The following is a 26,529-nucleotide window of genomic DNA, read 5'->3' as shown; positions in this document are numbered from 1 at the left end:
TATTTAAAATGTGACTACCATATTAATACACATTTAGGAACTAAGTAAAGCCATCAACATGCCTGGCAAGATAATGCGTTTAAATCCGAATATTGTATATTGACCCAGTGGTCTCTATTGGGCAGCGCTTTTGTGAAGCAAATTTGCATGTGATCAGGGCACAATTGCGCACCCTATTTACATACCTGTTCTGGGCACCACCTGTCGCAGCTGGTCGTATTTGCCATTCCATAGATTTGTTTTAGGTCAACGGCACAGTTAGAGGAGATATGGGAGTGGCAGCACAGAGTGTCACAAATGGACAAAGCAGAGCAGAAAACCTTTCGTTTGACTTGACGTCTTGGTGGCGCCCCGACATTATATCGACCTGTTTTTCAAACAGACAGAACGTTTGCATCTCGACCGGACTCAGCTGTTTGTCGGTGCTTCTTTTGATAATATCATGTTTTATGTGAGTATGTGGGTAATTACGCATTTAAACATGGAGTAATTGCATGTAAAGGCTACTTATTATAGATGTTTTACTTAACTTTTGTCTGCAACACTTGTTCAAGGCTGGTATGTCTGAGATGCAGAGTACGGGGCAGTGATTCTGGCAAGGAGGCAGCCTGTGCCCTCTACAGTTTCTTTGGCAATTTGTGCAGCACCGTCGGGGCATTTCTCTCCAATCAGCTGGCTCTTCAGGTGACAAGAAGACATTCTATTTCCAGAAGATGTATGGGCCTATACTGTATAAGATTATGATTACCTGCTACTGTACGTCCATCTCTATATTCCATGTTTCTTCCATTGTGATTGTTTTAGGTCATAATGGGTGGTTTTATGGCAGCTGTGGAAGTTATTAATTTCATCTCCATCGTCTTCCCTATATGCTTGTGTTGGAACACCAGAGCAGGTAAGAGAGAGGGTGGTTCCCTTTTACACGTCTCACTTTAGCCCTTTTTCCCCGAGCTGCTCACAATAGCCCCTTTTGGCACAGCTTGTGCTTTGTATCCTGTCCTACAAGCCCTTATCAACACACTACACTTGCACAATTTGTATAGGCAAAACAGTAAAGAAAAGTTTTATCTGTAAAGCCGAGAGATACCGAACAAATGAGGCTGAAGAGAGGGCCTTGTGAAATTGTTTTCTTCTATCTTTCAATGGGCAACATTCAGTCAGCAGAACTGCAATCCTTAACCTTCGCCCCCTTTCCCTCATCCCACAGAGAAGAGGCTGAGGATGATGAAGAGGAGGAGGAGGCAGAACTTCATGGCCGTGTCTCTGCTGTTGATGGTGGGTGGCTGGAGCTACCTAACCTCCAGGACCAGCCATGGGCTTGTAGACAGACCTCTCACTGGGAGAAGACTTCTTCTCACTGACCTCCTGCATGTAAGTGTGCGATTCTCCTATGAAATCCCTCTTCCATTACCTCCCATAAATTCCAGAGTTACCTTTTCAATGGCTCACTGACTACTACGCTGTCTTCTTGGGCAGGACCGCACTGAGGTCCTGGGTTACATTCTTGGTTTGCTCTCTTTTGTGATTGCCTGGACCTCCAAGTTCCCTGCCCTCTCCAGAGCAGTAAGTGACACCCCATCATAGTTCACGTCTATTCATGTCTGAGTTGCCATACTTTGATGTATTGTCACTACAGTCCCTCAAAACCAAGTGTAATGTAGTGAAGAACTGCAACACTGCATTATACATAACATAATGCTCACTGCAATACGGCATAATGCCCGTAGCACTTTAAACTTGATCTTTTAGCGCAGAGGGGAGCGTTCAAGGGCACACGTGTCCTCGGGGTTGCTGTGCTCTTTGGCCGGTGCCCTCTACACCTCGGCCATATTGCTCTACGACACCCAGTATGAGTTTGTACTGAGAGCCATGCCGTGGCTACTGGCGTCAACGTGCTGTGCAGCCATGGATCTTGCTGTATCCTTCTCCAGCTTATGAATGTGAATATTACTTCTACATTATGTGAATAGAATATCGGGTCATCTCCCTGAATGGACCGAGTTCTAATTTAATTGAAACCCAACCCTTCTGTCAGTTTTGTCTTGACTTTATGGTCAGATCGTGGTCCTGTCCTGGTGCAGGAAGGGTACTACTGAGCAGCAGCCTGGAAGGGGTTCTCCAGACACAGAGAGTCTCCTGGGCGGCTCCTCTCCCCCCACTCAGCACAACCCCAGTGGGAAGCCCCCCAAAAAACACTCAGTAAGCCTAGAGTCCTGCATTCATATGCCTGGGTTGAGGAGATGGACTCTGAATGTCTGATAGATACTTACTTGTATAGATAGTATTGGAATGAAAGCCCAACTAAAGATCTTTAAGCTAGAGAATGAAAGACTAAATGGCAGTTTGCGAACTCGTTCATTAATGTCCGGGCTTTGCTTCACACAGTATTTGATAATCCTCTTTTAAATAAACACCACTCTATTTCCTCATGTGAGTTGGACTTGAATGGAGCTCCTCTCTGTGTTCTCTCCAATAAGAACAATTTAAAGTTGGCTGATATGGGACATTACATGGATGTCAACATTCAACCCGTGCGAAAGGTGAGGGTCAAGACTTCTTCAGAACGTCTGCCATGGGCAAAGTTTTTTTTAACTTGACATACAACTCAGATTTGTACATCCTTTACTTACATCAATGTATGATTTCAGGTGTGTCTGAAGGAGGTGACTCTCTCTAGGGAGGAGGGTGTGTCAGAGAGCCATCCCCTCAGGAGGACAGTAAGGGTGGTGAGAGTGGACGACACGTTCTCAGACTCCTCATCCCTCAGCTCGGATCTGGAGGTCAGAAACAAACACATCCTTTATCAACAACTTTACTATTGTGTAAAATCATCTTCTACAGTGAGAGATTGCCCAATATGGTCCAGGTCTTCTGAGTTAATGAAGTGTAGTACATGGTAGTCAAGAGATGTGAACTGTAAAACCACTTTCTGCCACAAGGTGGTGATAGTGTGTGGAGGATGGTTGAACACTTGTTGTTTGGGATTTATCTACACATCAAGGAAGCCTATCATTTTCAGTCAGGACACATCGCAGGCTATTACCACCTAATGAAGGTATAATCAATACCTTTACCTGCAAGCTCTTCTGAAGTGCTTTGCTTGCCAACTTACTATTTATTTAACGTTACTTCATTATGCTCAGGCCTGCCCATGTGAACTTGCTATTCTGGTGCAGTGACAGTTCACTCATAACCAACCTGTCAACCTCATAATTAGGAAAAGTTTAGAATGGTTAGGGTGAGCGTGCAATGTCTTTAGTGCCTTTTGGAAAATGAATTTTCTATTGGCACCCCTTTTGTCCCTCACATCTTTAGAATAATAGTGCTCTCTGTGGTTCCGCAGAAAGCCAAGTCACAGAGGATGTCATTTAATCTGAAACAATTGCAAATGGTGTGAGTGAAAACAATTGGAACTTCATACTATTCACCAAACAGGAAAAAGCAAATGATGTGAACCTCCTCTGGCTAAGTACATTAAAGAGCAGGAGGGTCCAAACAAGGGTTCAGAACATACTGTGGTTAACATGGCTGAATTGAGTCATTGTCATTTTGTCAGCAGTGGCATTCTACAGCTATGGGCTGTAGTTTGTACAGTATTTGAGGGTTTTCATCCATTTACTTAACATCTCAAATGTTATTCTTTGCCTCTGGTTAGCATTAACTAAGGTCTGACAAAGGTCAGACGTATAGTTACTTAGTAATATATGATGGGGGTTCCATCAGTTCGGTTCCATCAGTTCAGTTCCGTCGACACGTATTGCATAATCTTCAATCGTTAACACTCAGACAAATCATCCATAAGTGGGGATGGGCTGGCAGCCTGGCACCTGGTACACGTGTTCCTTTAGGTCTGAGAAGTGCTGTTCTGGATTATTTAAATGTAATGCCCATCTACCTTCCTTTCTATTATATAATACTGAACTGGCTAGGGCCAGACAGCTGTAAAGTTGTTTGATCTTATTTGGAGAACAAATGGGCTAAGTATTTGAAACATTTCATTTCACTACTGAATGATATTAAAATAATTTGCATAAACCATGAAGTTGACAACAAAGGCTTTAGGTTGTTTTGCATAACACTAATTCCCATGCGGAAATAATAAAGGCCTTTTGCAATTTGCCGGCTGCATAAACTCACCACAGGGCTCTGTGTAAATGGTCTGTTTTCTTGTTACTCTGAAAACCACCCCAGCCACAAGAAAGCTGCTTGGAATTACCTTTTTGTATTGTTTTTCTCGCTAATTTCTGCTGAGTGCTTGTTCTAGCGGGGTTGAGGTGAGGTGGAGGTGTTGAATTGTTCAAGATTTGCATTGCACAATGGTTGCCTAGTCTATAGGGAATTCGTCACTCAGCTCTGCTATTTTGGGAGCTGTTTATGGTCTCCTGTGTGTTGCCTGCTGGTCAGGGGCTTGGCTCAACATTTTGGACACTGCTGTACAAGGTCTGAGGAGTTGATTGGTTGAACGTGATCACATTGAGTATCACAGGTTGCAGTGAACAAATTAACATTTGTGTTTTTATTGCAGTGTAGAATATTTCCTTGGAGACCAAGAACACAATGTAATTAAGAGGTAGACATAAACAATGTGTCAATCATAATGAATATGCATAATGGGTAAACAGTAATTCTGCCCTGTAACAAAACTGTCTTCTCTCCAGTGGGATTTTGAAGACTCAAATGCACAGTGGAACAAACTGCCAAAAGAGCAAGAGAAAGTAGATGAGTTTCCCTTGCAAGAATGGCCAAAGAACCCAAGGCCAAAACCCACCGGAGTCTGCAGCTGTGGCGGCATCATTGGACAGGCTGGGAAGAGGGTATCAAGCAGAGTGGGTGACGGTGAAGTGGCATGATAATTTCAAACACTGGTGAATGACCTGGTAACACTTCCTCATTACATCACATTGTCAGATCTGTGTTTGGATTGTGAATATGAAAGATAATAAAAGGGCAGATCAATTTTTGCAATCAAACTTTCTGGTTTTGTCATGTCTCATGCTCTCATTGGGTGTAATATAAGTTATTGGTTTGTCTTCATAAGTGACCTGTGGAGTTGACATAACAATGTGGACATTGATCCAGCTGGTTTAAGTTGCATTAAAGATTTAATGAATGGGTTCAATGACTAATGGATGCACTGTATGGCCGTGCATCTGATTCTCTTTGTCAGTTTGTCAACTACAGATGCTCTCATCGCTCCGCAGATGCTCAGCCGGCCTCACAGACAGCTTTCCTGTAATGGGTTTGCACCACTCATTAAATGGATGACACCCAGACATCATCAGCTTGGCTTTCGCATGGACCGCACTAAATAACAAGACCCATTCGGGATGTCACTGTAGACCACCCTTAATAAACAATATCGCTCCCCGGCCGCCTCGCAAGGTCAAGGGTTCACTTCCTGTATTTTCCTAGTGAGGCCAGGTTATCAGGGCTGAACTGGAAAAGGCCCAGCAGACCTGATTAGGGCCAGACTAGAGGACAAGGGCTCCTCCGTCCTTCCCAGTAGCTCTCAATCCTCTGCCTGTCTGGTCCGTTTCTCTAACTAGCGGCTGGGTAGTATGGTGCCAGAGTTGTATTAACTGATGGGCATTCAAGTAACTTCCCTGGGGTCTGATAAAAGGACAATACATAGATTAGAGCAAAGTCGTGAAGCACATTCTTCTCCACCCCATTTTACATTTCCTTTGACATGTCTGCTAAAGACATTGGTCTGTGACAAGAACGACAGGTAGCCAAGCAATTGCTAATACATACTGAACAAAAATATAAACGCAACAATTTCAATGATTTTACTGAGTTACAGTTCATATAAGGAAATCAGTCAATTTAAATAAATTCATTGGGCCCTATGGATTTCACATGACTGGGCAGGGGCGCAGCCATGGGTGGGCCTGGAAGGGCATAGGCCCAGACAATCAGAATTAGGTTTTACCCCGCAAAAGGGCTTTATTACAGACCGGAATATTCCTGTTTCATTAGCTGTCTGGGTGACTGGTCTCAGATGATCCCACAGGTGAAGAAGCCGGATGTGGATGTCCTGGGCTGGCGTGGTTATATGTGGTCTACGGTTGTGAGGCCGGTTGGACGTACTGCCAAATGACGGAGGCGGCTTATGGTAGAGAAATGAACATTACATTATCTGGCAACAGTTCTGGTGGCCATTCCTGCTGTCAGCATGCCAATTGCACGTTCCCTCAACTTGAGGCATCTGTGGTGTCGTGTGACAAAACTGCACATTTTAGAGTGGCCTTTTATTGTCCCCAGCACAAGGTGCACCTGTGTAATCAGCTTCTTGATATGACACACCTGTCGGGTGGATAGATTATCTTGGCAAAGGAGAAATGCTCACTAACAGGGATGTAAACAAATTTGTGCACAAAATTTGAGAGCGATAAGCTTTTTGTGAGTATCTTTTATTTCAGCTCCTGAAACATGGGACCAACACTTTTCATGTTGCGTTTTATATTTTTGTTCAGTATAAATGTTAGGCATTTGCCATTAATTTAAAACCTCTCTATTTATTTATTTATTTATTAAAGTATGTGGACACCCCTTCAAATGAGTGGATTTGGCTATTTCAGCCACACCTGTTTGCTGACAGGTGTATAAAATCGATTACACCGCCATGCAGTCTCCATAGACAAACATTGGCAGTAGAAGGGCCTTACTGAAGAGTTCAGTGACTTTCAACGTGGCACCGTAATAGGATGCCACCTTTCCAACAAATCAGTTAGTGAAATGTCTGCCCTGCTAGAGCTGCCCTGGTCAACTGTAAGTGCTGTTATTGTGAAGTGGAAACGTAGAGGAGCAACAACGGCTCAGCCGCAAAGTGGTAGGCCATACAAGTTGACAGAACGGGACCACTGAGGTGCGTAAAAATCGTCTGTCCTCGGTTGCAACACTCACTATAGAGTTCCAAACTGCATCTGGAAGAAACGTCAGCACAAGAACTGTTCGTCGGGAGCTTCATGAAATGGCTTTCCATGGCCGAGCAGCCTCACACAAGCTGAAGATCACCATGCGCAATTCCAAGCATCGGCTGGAGTGGTGTAAAGCTCGCCGCCATTGGACTCTGGAGCAGTGGAAATGCGTTCTCTGGAGTGATGAATCACACTTCACCATCTGACAGACAGACGAATATCGGTTTGCCGGATGCCAGGAGAACGCTACCTGCCCGAATGCCTAGTGCCAACTGTCAAATTTGGTGGAGGAGGAATAATGGTCTGGGACTGTTTTTTTAATGGTTCGGGACAGGCCCCTTAGTTCCAGTGAAGATAAATATTACAGCATACAATGACATTCTAGATGATTCTGTGCTTCTAACTTTGTGGCAACAGTTTGGGGAAGGCCCTTTCCTGTTTCAGCATGACAATGCCCCTGTGCACAAAGCAAGGTTCATACAGAAATGGTTTGTCGAGATCGTGTGGAAGAACTTCTGTCCTGCACAGAGCCCTGACCTCAACCCCATCAAACACCTTTGGGATGAATTGGAACACCGACTGCGAGCCAGGCCTAATCGCCTAACATCAGTGCCCGACCTCACTAATGCTCTTGCGGCTGAATGGAAGCAAGTCCCCGCAGCAATGTTCCAACATCTAGTGGAAAGCCTTTACCAGAAGAGTGGGGGCTGTTATAGCAGCGAAGGGGGGGACCAACTCCATATAAATGCCCATGATTTTGCTATGAGATGTTTGACGAGCAGGTGTCCACATACCTTTGGTCATGTAGTGTATCAACATGAATTATATGACATTGGCATTTCCTTTTATATTGCACATCTATAAAGCCTTATATATTACCTTATGTCTCAAACTCCATTGACATGCTGAAAACATAAAGAGATGGTGCCAGGCATGCAGAAACCAGCACAGCACACATGCACATTCTAATTGCAGGTCCTGAAACCAAGTCACTGCCAGTGCCTTGTGTTCTGTCGTCTGAGTGCTGAGCTGGCGTTCCCCAGCCTGTGGGCTGTGAGGGGCCAGGGCCTGAGGTTTATTATTTTCCCTTCTGAGACTTGGGCAAATGAAAACAAACTGTCTTGTCCAGATAAATATGTGGAATTCTGTTTGCACAACTGACTGGGAGCGAGGATTAAAACATCTGAAGCAGCAGTCCTGAATGGGCTTTCTTGTTTTTCTTTAGGATTGGTGAGTACGTCATAGAAGCCCCCGCTCTATATTCAAGCCGGTCTACGCTATTAGAGCTTTTGCTCATCATAGACTATGCATATGCTACAGTGCCTTCAGAAAGCATTCACACCCCTTGACTTTTTCCACATTTTGCTGTGTTACAGCCTGAATTTAAAATGGATTAAATTGAGATTTAATCACAGGCCTACACACAATACCCCATAATGTCAAAGTGGAATTATGTATTAAAAAAAATATATATATATTTAAACAAATTAATTAAACATGAAAAGCTGAAATGTCAAGTATTCAACCCCTTTGTTATGGCAAGCCTAAATAAGTTCAGGATTTTATTGCTTAAGTCACATAAGTTACATGGACTGTGTGCAATAATAGTGTTTAACAATATTTAATGATTACCTCATATTTGTACCCCACACAATTATCTGTAAGGTCCCTCAGTCGAGCAGTGAATTTTAAACACAGAGTCAACCACAAAGACCAGGGAGGTTTTCCAGTGTCCCGCAAAGGGCACCTATTGGCTAAAAATTGGGTAAAAAAAAAAACAGACATTGAATATCCCTTTGAGCATGGTGAAGTTATTAATTACACTTTGGATGGTGTATGAATACACCCAGTCACTACAAAGGTAAAGGCATACTTCCGAACTCAGTTGCTGGAGAGGAATGAAATCACTCATGGATTTCACCATGAGGTCAATGGTGACTTTAAAACAGTTTAATGGCTGTGATAGGAGAAAACTGAGGATGGATCAACAACATTGTAGTTATTCCACTATACTAATCTAATTGACAGGGAAAATAAGGAAACCTGTACAGAATAAAAATATTCCAAGACATCCATCCTGTGCAACAAAGCACTAAAGTAATACTGCAATAAATGTGACAAAGCAATTAACTTTTTGTCCTGAACACAAAGTGTTATGTTTGGGGCAAATCCAATACAACACACTACTGAGTACCACTTTCCATATTTTCAAGCATAGTGGTGGCTGCATCATGTTATGGGTATGCTTGTAATGGTTAAGGACTGGAGTTTTTCAGGATAAAATAGACACGAAATGGAGCTAAGCACAGGCAAAATCCTAGAGGAAACCTGGTTCAGTCTGCTGTCCATCAGACACTGGGAGATAAATTCCCCTTTCAGCTGGACAATAACTTAAAACACAAGGCCAAATCTACACTGGAGTTGCTTACCAAGAAGACAGTGAATGAAAAAATAAATAAAAATGTATGCACTCACTAACTGTAAGTCGCTCTGGATAAGAGCGTCTGCTAAATGGCAATTTTGTTTTTACAAAAATATGTTCCTGAGTGGCCGAGTTACAGTTTCGACTTAAATCTACTTGAAAATCTATGGCAAGACTTGAAAATGGTTGTCTAGCAATGATCAACAACCAATTTGTCCAAATAAATGTCACTAGAACCAAAGTTGCTCCCCTGAGCAACCGAACCAATAGAATTAACGACCAGCCGGTTTGGGTAGCAACCCTAGATTTGTGTCGGGACTATATCTTGTGGAAGGATGAAATAGTATTAATACATTCACTAAAATAACGTTTTTTATGAAAATGTCAACCATTATTTGAATATGTTGGTAACCCGTTGTATAAAAGTGAAACACCGGCTTCTCAGACATTATCACTTAAATAGACTTATCCAGAAAGACTCACAGCTGTAATCGCTGCCAAAGGTGCTAATACAAAGTATTGACTCAGGGGTGTGAATACTTATGTAAATGAGATATTTCTGTATTTCATTTTCAATACATTTGCACAAATTTCTAAAAAAGTTGTATCTTTGTCAATATGGGGTATTGTGTGTAGATGGGTGAGAAAAAATCAATGTAATCCATTTTGAATTCAGGTTCACAACAAAATGTGGAATAAGTCAAAGGGTATGAATACTTTCTGAAGGCACTCAAATTCTTGGATGCATTCAGATTCAGGTTCAGTTTTCAAATTGAGTTCTCTAAATTCAGATTCAAAACCAGAGACATCCTGGTACTTTGCCAGCCAGGAAAGGTAGAGAACAGATAGAATAAAACGCTCTCTGTGGTAAACAGAAGCCTTTGGCAGTTTCTGAAGCCAATGTGGCATGTTTAATTTATTTTCTTCTAGCGTTTGAACCGTTTTGGCTATAAGCTATGATGACCCCATTCCTAAAAGCTTAGTCTCTGGAACATTGACGTGCCCTCTGTCCCCTCTATGATGACCACAGGCCACACACGTTTTGAGTTTAGGGTGTGTGTCATATCTATCAATTGAACCACTTTTGCAGTAAAACGTATTTTTTTATAACCATCCATTTAATAAATGGGAGACATTAGAGATGTGAAAAAACATGGTTGTGTTTTGTTCTACCTCTGGTAGGGGTATCTCAAAAACTAAAGCCCTTTTTGAGGATTGGCCACTAGTCTATTCATGCTGTGGATGTGCATGCAGTGTACAAGCATGTATAAAATGTAACGTTAGATTGTAATGTTTAAAGACAACAAATGTGACCCAGCGAGGTGAATGAATAGAAGATAACATAAGGCGAGAATGTGTGCTATTTCACCTTGCGTAGGTTCTCTCGTGATCTCATATCCTGTGACAAACTTCCTATTGGTAAGTGAGCCAGTTTCAGGCAGTTCATCCGACGACTCATTCGCTCGCTGTTCCACTGAGCTGTCAAACACATTAGATATTAAAATATAGATGGCCAGCTAGCTAAATAACTAACTATATGACTCTTCAACAACGTTTTCCCTTTTAACAATAGCTGCTCTCATCTTACTATGACTCTCAGGTGATCTTCAAAGAGTCCAGGTGGTTCTGGTAAGTGTATTTTATTAATTTAATTTGAGCTCTCCACATCACCCATGTACTTGGAGTGTGCTATATAGGCTAGCTAGCTGTCTATAAGAAAGCCAGCTAGCCACAGTGCCAGTCATCTTCAGCCATGAGTGTAGCTAGACCTGTTCTAACTGCGTTCGCATGTGTATAACGAAATGGGGATTTCTCCTGTCCGTTGTTTGCCGTCTCCTGACCTGACCCAAGTAAGCAGTGTTTGACATTGACAGCTAAAAGAGTAGAACTAGCGAGCTACTCTGTCATGATGTTATCTGAAGAAAACTAGCTAAGCTTAGCTAGCTGCTATTGTATGCAGCTTATGACTGAGTTGGCTGGCTAAAATAACCAAGATGACAAAACAACACGAGTAACGTTATTTGCTTTTGCTACGCTAGCTAGTGTATCGTCGCTGTCTGGCTCTCTGTATCTAATTAGTGGCTACTGCACTGCTCTCAGGCAGGCATGTCTGCCGGTTTTGACTAGCAGAAGTGACTTTTCGTACCAGGTTATGAGAATTTCCGCAGCAGGTTAGATGCATTAGGTTAAGGTTTTAAAGATGGAATCCTTAATCGCTACATCCATCTTTGGACGTATAAATTACTGATATACCCTTTGATTCTTGAAGAATATAACTAATAAATGCCTCATGAGCTTAGTTCAACTGTTGTACACCATCAGAAACAAAAATTCAAGCTTGTTTTACTCCAATGTTTGTAAACAAACACTGTATAGCCTCAACATGGTTAAAACTATATACTTTTTATATAATGGATAGTCAGTCCTTGCATTCATAGCTCTGTCTATGGATGGTGGTTACTTTTCTCCAGGCCCATCACTCAGCTTTTTACTGGATAGCCTATCTCAGAGGGCTAGTTAGGGACCGTCAATGTAAATTTGGCAATATTTTCTTGTTGCACACCTTTTAGTTTTCTCATTAAATGCTTTCAACATTTGTATATGAATTTCTAAAATGTTATAGTTGGTTTGAGGTTTTTAAGTCATTGAAATGGGCGGCAGGTAGCTTAGTGGTTAAGAGCGTTGTGCCAGTAACCGAAAGGTCGCTGGTTCTAATCCCCGAGCCGACTAGGTGAAAAATCTGTCGATGTGCCCTTGAGCAAGGCACTTAACCCTAATTGCTCATGTAAGTCGCTCTGGATAAGAGCGTCTGCTAAATGACTAAAATATAAATGTAAAATGAAATTTGGAGCTATTGGTATTTTAACATATTGTCCTATGTACATTGTGTAGTTTACAAATTTACGCTAACTAGCCCCTTAGGGATATCCAAAGGCAACCCAAATTACGATTGAGTTGCGTGTGCAGCTGGACTCCGAATTGATGATCACTTGTGTGCTGTGAGCATGTGGGCAGGATTGAAACAAACCCAACCTTAATTTACATTGTGATGCAGTCACAACCAAGTCTCACAACTCTGTTTTGGACATGACTGACATCATGACCCAAGTTATCCTATTTACACTTAGTAGTACATTTTGACAGAATAAATGTTTCTGACTCAAATCGATGCCACATAGGCTGTTTCTTAAATGAGAAGTTGAGTTTTAGGGGCAGTTGCTCTTTCAGGAAATGAAGTAAACCTCAGGATACAACTGATCAGCCTGATCATATCACATTTTATTTGTCATATGCTTCGTAAACAACAGGTGTAGACTAACAGTGAAATGCTTACTTATGGGCCCTTCCCAACAATGCAGAGAGAAACATATAAAAAATAATAGGCAAAATAATAACACGAGGAATAAATACACAATGAGTAACGATAACTTGACTATATACACAAGGTACCAGTACTGAGTTGATGTGCAGGGGTACGAGATAATTGAGGTAGATATATATGTACATTAGTGGTGCGCGGGTCAGCTATTTGTTCACCTGCACCCGTCCGCAATTGCTAAAACCCATTCGCAACCGCCCGACTATATGTGAAAATCTAAGTCCCGCACCCGACCATAACTCACTAATATAGAAAATGCGCTGGAGGCTTCAGTCAGACTGCAGAAAGATTTTTTGAAAGGGGGTGCAGGATTTTTTGTTGTTGCAGGATTTAGATATGTTTCTGCTTATAATTTCTGACATTTTGGTAAGCTTTTTGTTAGTCATCTCCATAATTAGATGCATGCAGCTTCTCTTCTGTCATTATATGTTGTCCTAGAAGACTAAATAAACCCTTGCTCACCAGAATGTTATAAATCGTTTCAATCTAGTTAACATCGGGAAAGTTTTCTGTCATCTCTGCTTCTTTTGTGGCGCAAAGACGTTTAGGGACTGGGAGGAAAATGCAATAACACCAAAAAACGGGAAAGATTTTCTGTGCAAAATTTCCAAATGACATTCGCATTCTCTCAAGATGCTGAAATAAATAACATTTCTTCACACCTGTTCCCAAGTCAACATTTTGCCTACATTTGGTGTTCATTTTACAACTAGAAATGCTTAATTCTGCATGAGTTAATACTAAAGCTATATGAGAGGTTATAGGTCTACAGTCAGTGTCAAGAGTTCAGTTTCCATTTCATTTTTTACATTTTTTAAAACATTTTTAGTTATTTAGCAGACGCTCTTATCCAGAGTGCATACACATTATTTTAATTTTTTCATACTGGCCCCCCCCGTGGGAATCGAACCCACAACCCTGTCGTTGCAAGCGCCATGCTCTACCAACTGAGCTACACGGGACCCATCTGAACAGTAGGCTACAGTTTCCTTGATGTGCCATAGGCCTATTGGAAGTCCCTGTCTTGTGACTGTCGAATTTGTATAGCACCTCAATCATCACACACAACATACTGGCACTGCTATCATCCTCTTTTACCACTTCACCAAATCTTACTCAAACAATACTTTTCTGGCCCTCCCTTGTCTTTATTTTCAACTCTCCATTTCACAGCTTTTCTATTATTGAAATAAACTTTTGCCTCCGTGGATCGACGTTAACTTTTTCTGCCCGTTCCCAAAAGCATTTGGCGATTGGCTGTGTAGGCTATTTGGAGCACGTACAGGTAGGCCCTAAAGTTTAGGCTTACACACTAATGCCAGATAGCCTAAAATAATGAAAGAAAAACCTCAGTGTAGCCTATAGATATAAATTGCACAAGAATGATGATACATTTATGGATTTGTAATTTTTTAAAATCATTATTCGACCCGACGGGATGTAACCCCGGGGACTGTGGGTTATGAGTCAACCCACGCATCACTAATGTACATATAGGTAGGGGTAAAGTGACTAGACAACCGGATATATAATAAACGGTAGCAGCTGCGTATGTGATGAGTAAAGAGTTAGTGCAAAACGGGCCAATGCAGATAGTCCGGGTAGCTATTTGGTTAACTATTTAGCAGTCTTATCGCTTGGGGGTAGAAGCTGTTCAGGGTCCTGTTGGTTCCAGACTTGTTGCATCGGTACCGCTTGCCGTGCGGTAACAGAGAGAACAGTCTATGACTTGGGTGGCTTGATTCTTTGACAATTTTTAGGGACTTCCTCTGACACCGCCTGGTATATAGGTCTTGGATGGCAGGAAGCTTGGCCCCAGTGATGTACTGGGCCATACACACTACCCACTGTAGTGCCTTGTGGTCGGAGGCCGAGCAGTTGCCATACCAAGCGGTGATGCAGCCAGTCAAGATGCTCTCAATGGTGCAGCTGTAGATATTTTTGAGGATCTGAGTGCCCATGCCAAATCTTTTCAGCCTCCTTAGGGGGAAAGAGGCATTGTCGTACCTTCTTCACGACTGTATTCGTGTGTGTGGACCATGTTAATTCCTTAGTGATGTGGACACCGAGGAACTTATAGGTCTTGACCCGCTCCACTACAGCCCCGTCGATGTGGATGGGGGCGTGCTCGTCCCTCCGCTTCCTGTAGTCCACGATCAGCTCCTTTGTCTTGCTGACGTTGAGGAGAGGTTGTTGTCCTGGCACCACACTGCCAGGGCACTGACCTCCCTATAGGCTGTCTCATCGGCGGTTGTCAGCAAACTTAATGATGGTGTTGGCGTCGTGCGCTGCCACGCAGTTGTGGGTGAACAGGGAGTACAGGAGGGGACTAAGAGCACGCACCCCTGAGGGGCCCCCGTGTTGAGGGTCAGAGTGGCGGATGTGTTGTTAGCTACCCTCACCACCTGGTGGTGGCCCGTCAGGAAGTCCAGGATCCAGTTGCATAGGGAGGTGTTCAGTCCCTGGGTCCTGATCTTAGTGATGAGCTTGGAGGGCACTATGTTGTTGAATGCTGAGCTGTAGTCGATGAACAGCATTCTCACATAGGTTTTCCTCTTGTTCAGGTGGAAGAGGGCAGTGTGGAGTGCAATAGAGATTGCGTCATCTGTGGATCTGTTGGGGCGGTATGCGAATTGGAGTAGGTCCAGGGTGTCCGGGATGATGGTGTTGATATGAGCCATGACCAGCCTTTCAAAGTGTTTCATGGCTACAGATGTGAGTGCTACGGGGCGATAGTCATTTAGACAGGTTACCTTGGCGTTCTTGGGCACAGAGACTATGTAGGGCCCTATAAAATCTGTTTATTTTTTCAGGTTTCCGCTCTCAAAATCACACTTAAAAAACATTTCATTGAGGTTTTTGGGAAAGCCTTTCTATCTACCAGAATACTTTTCATTAACAGAGTGGTACATGCTCGCACCACACATACACAGAAAGTTGCAGAAAATACGAATCACTGATGCATTCTGTTCATGCCTTATGATAAATTTAGCCTAATTAAAAAATGTTCAATATATTTAGTTGATTCCCTATGAAATTCAATGCATTTTTGAATATTGTTTAATTCCGTTTTAATGTCTGGATTCCTTCTGCGTTCTCTGCATTGCAGATTTTATAGGGCCCTAACTATGGTCGTCTGCTTGAAACATGTAGGTATTACAGACTGGGTCAGGGAGAGGTTGAAAATGTCAGTAAAGACACTTGCCAGCTGGTCAGCGCATGCTCTGTGCGTGCTCTGAGTACGCGTCCTGGTAATCCGCCTGGCCCCGTGGCCTTGTGAATGTTAACCTGTTTAAAGGTCATACTCGTGTCGGCTACAGAGAGAGCGAGATCAAACAGTTGACCGGAACAGCTGGTCCTCTCATGCATAGTTCAGTGTTGCTTGCCTCGAAGCGTGCATAGAAAGCATTTAACTTATCTGGTAGGCTCAAGTCACTGGTCAGCTCATGGCTGGGTTTCCCTTTGTAATCCGTGATCGTTTGCAAGCCCTGCCACATTCAACGAGTGTCAGAGGCCGTGTCTAGACTTGACAGTTCGTGCAGCTTTAGTTTTCTGATCATAGAGCTCTGATCATGGAATTCCGACCACGTCATGCATCTACACCTACAGTACCAGTCAAAAGTTTGGACACACCTATTCATTCCAGGTTTTTTCTTTATTTTTTACTGTTTTCTACATTGTAGAATACTAGTGAAGACATCAAAACTATAAAATAACACATGTAGTAACCAAAAAAGTGTTAAACAACTCAAAATATATTTGAGATTCTTCAAATACCCACCCTTTGCCTTGATGACAGCTTTGCACACTCTTGGCATTCTCTCAACCAGCTTCACCAGGAATGCTTTTCCAACAGTCTTGAAGGAGTTCCCACATATGCTGAGTACTTGTTGGCTGCTTTTCCCTCACTCTGCGGTCCGACTCATCCCAAACCATCTCAATTTAGGTTTAGGTCGGGGGATTGTGAAGGCCAGGTCATCTGATGCAGCACTCATCACTCTCCTTCTTGGTAAAAAAGTCCATACACAGCCTGGAAGTGTGTTGTAAGTAGATTGTGCGGGAGAAGATGACTGCTGTTTTACAGCCCTCTAACCAATTGTAGTATTATGTGTGTTTTCTCGCGTTATTTGTAATTTATTCTGTACATAATGTTTCTGCCATCGTCTCTTCTAACCAAAAAGAGCTTCTGGATATCAGTACAGCGATTACTCACCTCGTATTGGACAAATATTTTTTTTCTTCAACGAGTCGGACGCGAAGGATATCCTACAGACACCCGGCAAGGCCCAAATCCCCGTCATTCGCAGGAGAAAGAGACAGAGATATCGTGGACCTAGATCGGGGTGCCTTGTAAGGATCCGACGGCGAGCGAGTAAACTGCCTCTTCCATCAATCCTATTAGCCAATGTTCAATCATTTGAAAATAAATTAGATTACCTAATATTACGGTTATCCTACCAACGGGACATTAAAAACTGTAATATCTTATGTTTCACCAAGTCGTGGCTGAACGATGACATGGACAACATACAGCTGACGGGATATACGCTACATCGGCAGGATAGAACTGGCTGACTCCGGTAAGACAAGGGTTGGCGGTCTGTGTATATTTGTAAACAACAGCTGGTGCACAAAATCAAATTCTAAGGAAGTCTCTAGGTTTTGCTCACCTGAGGTAGAGTATCTCATGATAAGCTGTAGACCACACTATCTACCAAGAGAGTTTTCATCTATATTCTTCGTAGCTGTCTATTTACCACCACAAACTGATGCTGGCACTAAGACCGCACTCAATGAGTTGTATACGGCCACAAGCAAACAGGAAAACACTCATCCAGAGGCGGCGCTCCTAGTGGCCGACGACTTTAATGCAGGGAAACTTAAATCCGTTCTACCTAATTTCAACCAGCATGTTAAATGTGCAACCAGAGGGAAAAAAAACTCTAGCCCACCTTTACTCAACACACAGAGACGCATACAAAGCTCTCCCTCGCCCTCCATTTGGCAAATCTGACCATAACTCTATCCTCCTGATTCCTGCTTATAAGCAAAAACTAAAGCAAGAAGCACCAGTGACTCGGTTAATAAAAAAGTGGTCAGATGACGCAGATGCTAAGCTACAGAACTGTTTTGCAAGCACAGACTGGAACATGTTCCGGGATTCTTCAGATAGCATTGAGGAGTACACCACATCAGTCACTGGCTTCATCAATAAGTGCATCGATGACGTCGTCCCCACAGTGACTGTACGTACATACCCCAACCAGAAGCCATGGATTACAGACAACATCCGCACTGAGCTAAAGGGTAGAGCTGCTGCTTTCAAGGAGCGGGACTCTAAACTGGAAGCTTATAAGAAATCCCGCTATGCCCTCCGACGAACCATCAAACAGGCAAAGAGTCAATACAGGACTAAGATTTAATCGTACTACACCGGCTCTGACGCGGTGGCAGGGCTTGAAAACTATTACAGACTACAAAGGGAAGCACAGCTCCGAGCTGCCCAGTGACACAAGCCTACCAGACGAGCTAAACCACTTCTATGCTCGCTCCGAGGCAAGCAACACTGAAGCAAGCATGAGAGCACCAGCTGTTCCGGATGACTATGTGATCATGCTCTCCGTAGCCGATGTGAGTAAGACTTTTTTAAGCAGGTCAACGTTCACAAGGCCGCAGGGCCAGACTGATTACCAGGACGTGTACTCCGAGCATGTGTTGACCAACTGGCAAGTGTCTTCACTGACATTTTCAACATGTCCCTGACTGAGTCTGTAATACCAACATGTTTCAAGCAGACCACCATAGTCCCTGTGCCCAAGGACACTAAGGTAACCTGCCTAAATGACTACCGACCCGTAGCACTGACGTCTGTAGCCATGAAGTGCTTTGAAAGGCTGGTCATGGCTCACATCAACACCATAATGCCAGAAACCCTAGACCCACTCCAATTTGCATACCGCCCCAACAGATCCACAGATTATGCAATCTCTATTGCACTCCACACTGCCCTTTCCCACCTGGACAAGAGGAACACCTACGTGAGAATGCTGTTCATTGACTACAGCTCAGCGTTCAACACCATAGTGCCCTCAAAGCTCATCACTAAGATAAGGATCCTGGGACTAAACACCTCCCTCTGCAACTGGATCCTGGACTTCCTGACGGGCCGCCCCAGGTGGTAAGGGTAGGTAACAACACATCTGCCACGCTGATCCTCAACATGGGGTCCCCTCAGGGATGCTTGCTCAGTCCCCTCCTGTACTCCCTGTTCACCCATGACTGCATGGCCAGGCACGACTCCAACACCATCATTAAGTTTGCCGACGACACAACAGTGGTAGGCCTGATCACCGACAATGATGAGACAGCCTATAGGGAGGAGGTCAGAGACCTGGCCATGTGGTGCCAGGATAACAACCTCTCCCTCAACGTGACCAAGACAAACGAGATGATTGTGGACTACAGGAAAAAAAAGAGGACTGAGCACGACCCCATTCTCATCGACGGGGCTGTAGTGGAACAGGTTGAGAGCTTCAAGTTCCTTGGTGTCCATATCACCAACAAACTATCATTGTCCAAACACACCAAGACAGTCGTGAGGAAGGCACGACAAAGCCTATTCCCCCTCAGGAGACTGAAAAGATTTGGCATGGGTCCTCAGATCCTCAAAAAGTTATACAGCTGCACCATCGAGAGCATCCTGACTGGTTGCATCACCGCCTGGTATGGCAACTGCTCGGCCTCCGACTGCAAGGCACTACAGAGGGTAGTGCGTACGGCCCAGTACATCACTGGGGCCAAGCTTCCTGCCATCCAGGACCTCTATACCAGACGGTGTCAGAGGAAGGCCCTCAAAATTGTCAAAGACTCCAGCCATCCTAGTCATAGACTGTTCTCTTTGCTACCGCACGGAAAGCGGTACCGGAGCGCCAAGTCTAGGTCCAAGAGGCTTCTCAACAGCTTCTACCCCCAAGCCATAAGACTCCTGAACAGCTAATCATGGCTACCCGGACTACTTGCACTGCCCCCCCAACCCCACCCCATCTTTTTACGCTGCTGCTACTCTGTTAATTATTTATGCATAGTCACTTTAACTCTACCCACATGTACATATTACCTTAACTACCTCAACTAGCCGGTGCCCCCAGCACATTGACTCTGCACCGGTACCCCCCTGTATATAGCCTCCCTACTATACCTAATCAAAATGTATGCACTCACTAACTGTAAGTCGCTCTGGATATGAGCGTCTGCTAAATTACTAAAAATGTAATTATACTTCAGTATACCATAGTAACATCTGACAAAAATATATCATAACACTGAAGCAGCGAACTTTGTGAAGACCAATACTTGTGTCATTCTCAACTTTTGACACGACTGTACTGAAGGTTCCACAATTTAATCCATTTTAGATTAAGGCTGTAACGTAACAAAATGTGGAAAAAGTCAAGGCCTCTGAATACTTACTGAATGTACTGTACGTACATATCCCAACCAGAAGCCATGGAAATATTGATGCAAGGCTCTTCAGCATCATGTTCTGCCTTGATTTGCATCCCATTGATAATGTATATTCCATTTTTGGGATTTATTGATTAGGATAATTAAGCTCCTTTAAACATGTTTCAGATGTGAAGACCAGTACCTTGTTACCTTTTTCTACTTCTGGCTGCAGTGTTCAGGATCACAGTACAGTTAGAGCCCCTCTGACTGACCTTGCCCTGTTGACCACCGAACTCTCTGCTTTCTGGAAAGCTCAAGTTAATACAGGGTGTCCTGGCCAAACTGGAGATTTGGAGGTGGTTATGGAGGGCTTGAGAAGCGCGGCGCCAATCTCCCCCAGGCCTTTGTGCCGAAGCCTGGGTACTTTTCACAGGTGAGCTCAGAGACCGCAGCCTGTAACAGGTCTGCCCATGTTGATCCGTAGTTGGGGTGAGAAATATCCTGACATGGTGCAAGTCCCTTCAGTAGCCGGCACTGTTTGCACTCTGAGCCCCCGGGCCGCGGCGCATAGAGGGAGGCCTTTCTAGTCCCTGCCCTGCGGTTTACCTCCAAGGCCAAGACAAACCAGCAACCCCCATCACTGGAAGCGTAATTAAGTGCTTTAGATTAAAATAGAAACAACCGTGAAATTTTGCGCAACGGCGTGAACCAGAGAATGAAGTTTTTTCTGCCAAAACGTGGAGTCCAAACCGGTGCCCTCAGACTAAACATTGGTGAGGTGATTATAGCATGCTGAAATTATATTTTAAAAAAACTCAAATGTATATCTCAAACTAAAAGCATACGTTTTGGGAAAAATCACTCGCTCAACGCTAAACATCATTTACATCTATTATTGAATAATGTGGCTATTGAGCAAGTTGAGGAGACTAAACTGCTGGGTGTAACCCTAGATAGAAGCGTTCATGGTCAAAACATATAGACTCAATGGTTGCAAAAATGAGAAGAGGTCTGTCCATGATAGGGCGTTGCTCTGCCTTTTTGACATCTGTCGACCAGACAGGTTCTAAAGGCCCTAGTTTTGTCGCACCTGGACTTCTGCCCAGCTATGTGGTCATGTGCAACAACGAAAGACATTGGAAAATTGCAGTTTGTCCAGAACAAAGCAGCACGTATCGCACTTAGATGTACGCAGAGGGAAAGTGTCAGTAAAATGCATGTCAGTCTCTCCTGGCTCAAAGTTGAAGAGAGATTGACTGCATCACTATTGGTCTTGTTGTATTGAAGGTACCGAACTCTGTGCTCAAGCAGTTGGCATACAGTTCGGAAACCCATCGGTACAACACAAGACATGCATCCAGAGTTCTCTTCACAGTCCCCAGGTCCAGAACAGAGGCTGGGAAACACACAGTATTAAATAGAGCCATGACTACATGGAACTCTGCCAACCCAGGTAACTCAAGCTAGCAATAAAACTGATAAAAGAACATGCCTAAAGGGGACTGTGACGAGACACAGCCATCTTATATATCTTGTATTGTAATTTGCACTGTACAATGTATTAGACCTAGATATTGCGTGTATGTATTGATATGTAGGCTATGTGTGACATTTTTAAATGTATGTGTTTCAGTCCTTGACTAATAATGTTCTGTATTATGTCATGTTTCATGTGGACCCCAGGAAGAGTAGCTGACGCTTTTGCAGCGGCTAATGGGTATCCTAATAAATACCAATATCCCCAGGGTTGAGTCCTCACGGGGATACTAGGGCTGGGAATTGCCAGGGACCTCGCGATACGATATTGTCACTTAGGTGCCAATACGATATGTATTGCGATTCTCACAATTCTATATGTATTGCGATTCGATACTGTGATTTTATTGCAATTCAAAGTTCCAAACATATATTGCTCACCATATTTCTGCTGCAGAGAGACAAGAGAGCCATGAGAACAAGTTTTGATCAGTCGGAAATAAAAGTGCAGAAAACAAATTTGGCTCCCCATTTTAAAAAGAAGATGGAGAACAAGCTATAAAGGAAAAATACTGGAGTTTTGGTGCAGGTACAGCCAACTATCGTCAAAAATAATATCCCGATTATGTAACTGTATTGGTTTCTTCCCCCGTCACTAATGTATACTCACTAAGGCAAGTGGGTTTTATAACTGTTGCATGTGGACATTGACTTGAGATATGTGTGGACCTTAGTTCAGGATCAGAGGGAAGTCATGACTTCCTCCCTCTTCTATTTTGTATTACGACATTCATTCATAAAGAGGGCCTCGGTTTGTTTCGATTTAATGCAAACGATCAGAATGGTAATCTGCAGTAGCCTATACTTGCTGTGCCGAGGTCTATTCAGTGCCAAAAAGTGTCTCTTATGTAAAAATATTGCTTAATCTCTCGAAGGGTGTTATCAGCCGTTTTTCCCAGGCTGTAGGGCCATGCCACAGCTAATCCAGGAGCATGTGGCCTGACTTAGGGCTCCACGGCCGTTTGATCTCTACATTTTGTTTTTCTCTCTTCTCCATCAGTCTCTCTCTCTCTCTCTCTCTCTCGGCCTCCGGAGCTAGCCTACACACGCCTCTATCTAGTGCCCTCCTTAACCTCCCTATCTGATCTCATCTCTTGTTTTTTTCCCCTTCTCCCTTCTGGTCGGTGGATGAATGCCATCTCTAACGTCAGCTCCGTGGTCTTGTCTGTTTTGAGATATAACGTTTGTGCGGTCTCCACTCGGGATGACTTGAGTCCCTCATCTTGACACTGCGATTTTGGTATTAGCGGTCTCTGATGAGATTGAGTGAAACCTGACTGACTACTGCTTTGGACTATCGTTTCATGTTAGGGACTCCTACTTCAGCTTAAGGTGAGTCATGTTGATTTGACAGGTTCGGATTGAACCGAACGCTGCTCATAAAATAAATGGAAATAGGCCGGTGCTCTTTCTTTATTTGCATTTCATAAAAAGCTTGAGTTTTATTTGCATCTTCCTGCCGTTTGTATTGGTTGTACAAACCTCTTTCTACTTCACCTCTAGCCAACTTTGATCTGTTTTCACTTGTGTACGATCAATTCAGTTTAATTCAACTTTATTTGCATCTGTTTAACAAATGAATGCTCATTCAATTAATCTAATACCACAAAATGTACAGTCGAGAGAGGGACACATGAATCGCAACCATGGTTTTCAGTGCCATGTCTGGTACTTGGCTCAGCAGAAGCTCTATCAGGAGGGGGGTTCACACACACACACTAGAACAAAAGGAGCTGACCAGCGAGCAAAGGAGGGGCAGGTGACCACGGACTAAGCCCAAGGCCACTGGCGGGGGTGATATACGACTGGATGGCAGTACGGCCGGGAACAAAGCCTAGCAACAACGCACTGTGATTAGGAGGGGAAGTGATAAAGAAAGCAAATTGAGCTGAGAGCACGACTGCAACAATCACTTTTCCTCCTAATTCTTCCATGAATTATGACAGCCATAATGGCTTATTGTTAGCTTTTCTCTACCAGTGTCCAAGAACAGGTGAGGGGGAAAAAAAGAGAAGGACCGAAGTCTCTCTTCTGAGGCATCCAAATTGCTGAGGTATAGGTTTTTGAAGGCTTGTTTTTCCTGAAGTCAAGTCTTCCATTCATTCAGGTTGTTGTGAATTGTATGCAGTCAGTCACCTATGTGGGTGGCTGAGTTGCTGCTGCTGCCTAACATGCTGACCACGCCGCCCGCGTCACGTACGCGAGCGTTGCAAAATAAATGTACACGTTATTCAATCATTGCACCCACACTGCTCGCGAGCGTCTGCGTAGCCAGGCGCTAAACTAGAACTTGGTTCTATTTGTGACGCTTGAGGCCCTGCAAGTCCCACCTCTCCCATTTCCTCATTGTTTTTTAGGAGCATATACCCATGTGGGTGATTGAAAGTTGAACTGAGGTCCACACTCCAGTCCAGTTGGTGGTGGTAATGCACCTTAAAGTTGCCAACCGCCATATGAAGTCCAAAGAAGAAGCCTGAAGGAGAAGAGATTACTAGAAACAAACTCGGTCATCCATTTTATCTGTGGATTCATTGTCGGAGTAGAAGACCTTGTGCATTTCAGGTAAAATAACAACCCAATGTTTATATACCAGGACAAATTAGCTAGCAACAGCAAGCTAGCTAGCTAAATTGCCAATGTTTAATGCTTTTTGACCTGCCCCCAAATTAATATAGTTGGTTCAGAGTTCATTTTTATATTTCAACCTGCATGTCCTGATCGCGTCTGGTGTGGGTGGACAAAATCAACATGCGGACAAGGGGTGTGGTCAGCATGTAAGGCCTCATTGACTCCAAAGAGATTACACACCGAGGTTGAGCAAAAACCTGCCTGGCCACCATCACAACTGTTTTCATCCTGAGCGCAAACTTGCTCTGTGACATTTAGGAGAAACGTTTTAGACTAAACAAACCTGCTGCTCACTATTGCTTTCGTTTTTTCCAGTGGACCCTGGAACATGTTTTTTGATAGCTGGTTTCAACCCCATTTCTATTACTGTCAATTTAGGGCTCATGGACAACATTCCTATGACAGAAATCGAAATGTACTTCTGTTCAAGTTTGAAGTTGTATTATATAAAACATAATTGCATAACAATATGAAACGAGATGCTCTTTACATGAGGATCACTCTGAAATAAACATATACATAACACAACAGTAATCTAAAAAGGGATACATTTTTTAAAAGTTCAGATTTTACCACTGGGCACATTACAGTTAAGAAATGACAACAGGTACACTACAGGGTCAGTCTGTACGCTCTAGGTAGAAAGGTCAGTTGATGTCTTTTTGTGTGACCTGATTGGCTGTGTGTTGTCTCCCATTTCGCAGGATATAGTGGCTTGGTTTTGTGGTCAGAGCCTGGAGAAGTGGGTGGGTCCCCTCCTTCAGTAGGCAAGTGAACTCTCCTCTTGTGGTCTCGTCTCTTCTTGCCTCCAGGCTGGGAAATGTGTCATAGGGTATTCCAATGATACAGCAGCATCTTCTCTGAAGGCCTTCCATGTGTTTGATCAGGTGCTTTGTGAGACCTTCCCAAACAGGTGAAGCGTATTCCAGAACAGAGCTAATGAATGTCACATATTTGGGTTAGAACATTGCCCTAGACAGCTTTGTGAACTGATTTCACTCAGAACATTGTTGTTAGAAAACCAAGCTTTGTTTCAGCCCCTTGTAGAAAGGGATTCTTGAAGTACGACTACAAACTGCCTGTGGGACTGTTCTACAACATGGACGGTGGTGCAGGTTTGTCGTGATGTGCGGAAGTCGCTTAACCCTAACCCTGCCTTCCTACCAGTCTCACATTTAACAGGAAGAAGTTTGGCACTGGCAAACTCTTATTCTTCTCTCCAAAGTGCATGTGGCCAACTGTAGTCAAATGATGGCCTTGTTCACTTTCTCTACCTAGCAACCACGAACCAGAGACAATGCTAGGTAATCAAATGAAGACCAACAATGCAGGGTTTACCCGGCTGTGGAGAAGTCTATTAATATCACTGAGGTCATATCTGTCTGAGGCCTACCAGGGGGTTCTGAACAGTAGCCTACCTGCTGTGATGCGCTGAGCATTCAGATACCGAATACACATTTTCAAGAGTGCAATGACAAGTGTTGTTTTAATTTTGACAATTGACAAGAATCTGAATCCAGGGATGTCTCAAACCTAAACTTACAAAATGACTGTCAAAATGCTCAACATTATTCCTTCTGTTTTCAGTCTAAAGTCTCTTGTTTGACACCACACTTATTTTCAATGTTCCCAACTACTCATGCTAATAGCCAGTTGCCCTATAGTCACCCCTGGGTGTGTTTTATACGTGGTAAGAGTATAGAGAAAGGGTTCCGGCCCTTTGATGGAAGTGTCTAATGATGGCTCTCTCCTGTCTGTCTCCCAGGGGTCCAGGTTCGTGTCGTGAGAGGGTGAGCTACAGAGGGGAGGAGGAACGTCTGGGGGTGTCGTTGCCCAGGCTCTCAAGGTAACAACACCTGGATCTCTTCTGACATCTCATGGCTGTCTAGAGTATGTGTGCCAGTCTGTCTGGCCATTTAAGGCTCTGTGTAAATCTGTCTGACCATTGAGACTTTAGTTATGTCACTGAGTCAGTCTGTTTGTACAGAGTGAACCACCGATCCCCCCCCTCCCCCACACTCACACCCACCCACTCTGAAGTTATAGTGCCTTCAGAAAGTATTCATACCCCTTTACTTTTTTCACATTTTGTTCTGTTACAGCCTGAATTTATAATGGATTCAATTGAGATTTTTTGTCACTGGCCAACACACAATACCCCATAATGTCAAAGTGGAATTATGTTTTTAGAAATGTGT

The 26,529-nt window shown here is 43.6% G+C and overlaps 2 protein-coding genes across 2 annotated transcripts in view; both read left to right on the top strand.

The window, feature by feature from the left end:
* Positions 1-269: 269 nt before the first annotated feature.
* Positions 270-26,181, top strand: LOC311131020 (transmembrane protein 44-like; the record flags this gene model as incomplete). The annotated part of the gene is made up of 12 exons (XM_084163848.1): positions 270-451; positions 555-684; positions 805-895; positions 1,208-1,371; positions 1,477-1,563; positions 1,750-1,917; positions 2,059-2,199; positions 2,436-2,540; positions 2,649-2,780; positions 4,659-4,814; positions 25,144-25,244; positions 26,097-26,181. 12 exons carry the CDS (start codon positions 270-272, stop codon positions 26,179-26,181), a joined length of 1,542 nt encoding a protein of 513 aa, XP_084019974.1.
* LOC311131177 (polyamine-transporting ATPase 13A3-like) overlaps positions 10,800-26,529 on the top strand; it is a 58,421-nt gene continuing 42,691 nt past the window's right edge. The window contains exons 1-4 of the mRNA XM_084164024.1: positions 10,800-10,971; positions 24,061-24,265; positions 25,036-25,098; positions 26,097-26,177. The gene's annotated coding sequence lies outside the window, so the exon portion shown is untranslated. The remainder of the gene's footprint in view (positions 10,972-24,060; positions 24,266-25,035; positions 25,099-26,096; positions 26,178-26,529) is intronic.

This window comes from Coregonus lavaretus, assembly GCF_964263955.1.
Source record: "Coregonus lavaretus genome assembly, chromosome: 6".
Classification (NCBI taxonomy): domain Eukaryota; kingdom Metazoa; phylum Chordata; class Actinopteri; order Salmoniformes; family Salmonidae; genus Coregonus; species Coregonus lavaretus.
The sequence above is the reverse complement of the archived record's forward strand: the minus strand, read 5'-3'. Positions and strand labels throughout refer to the sequence as shown.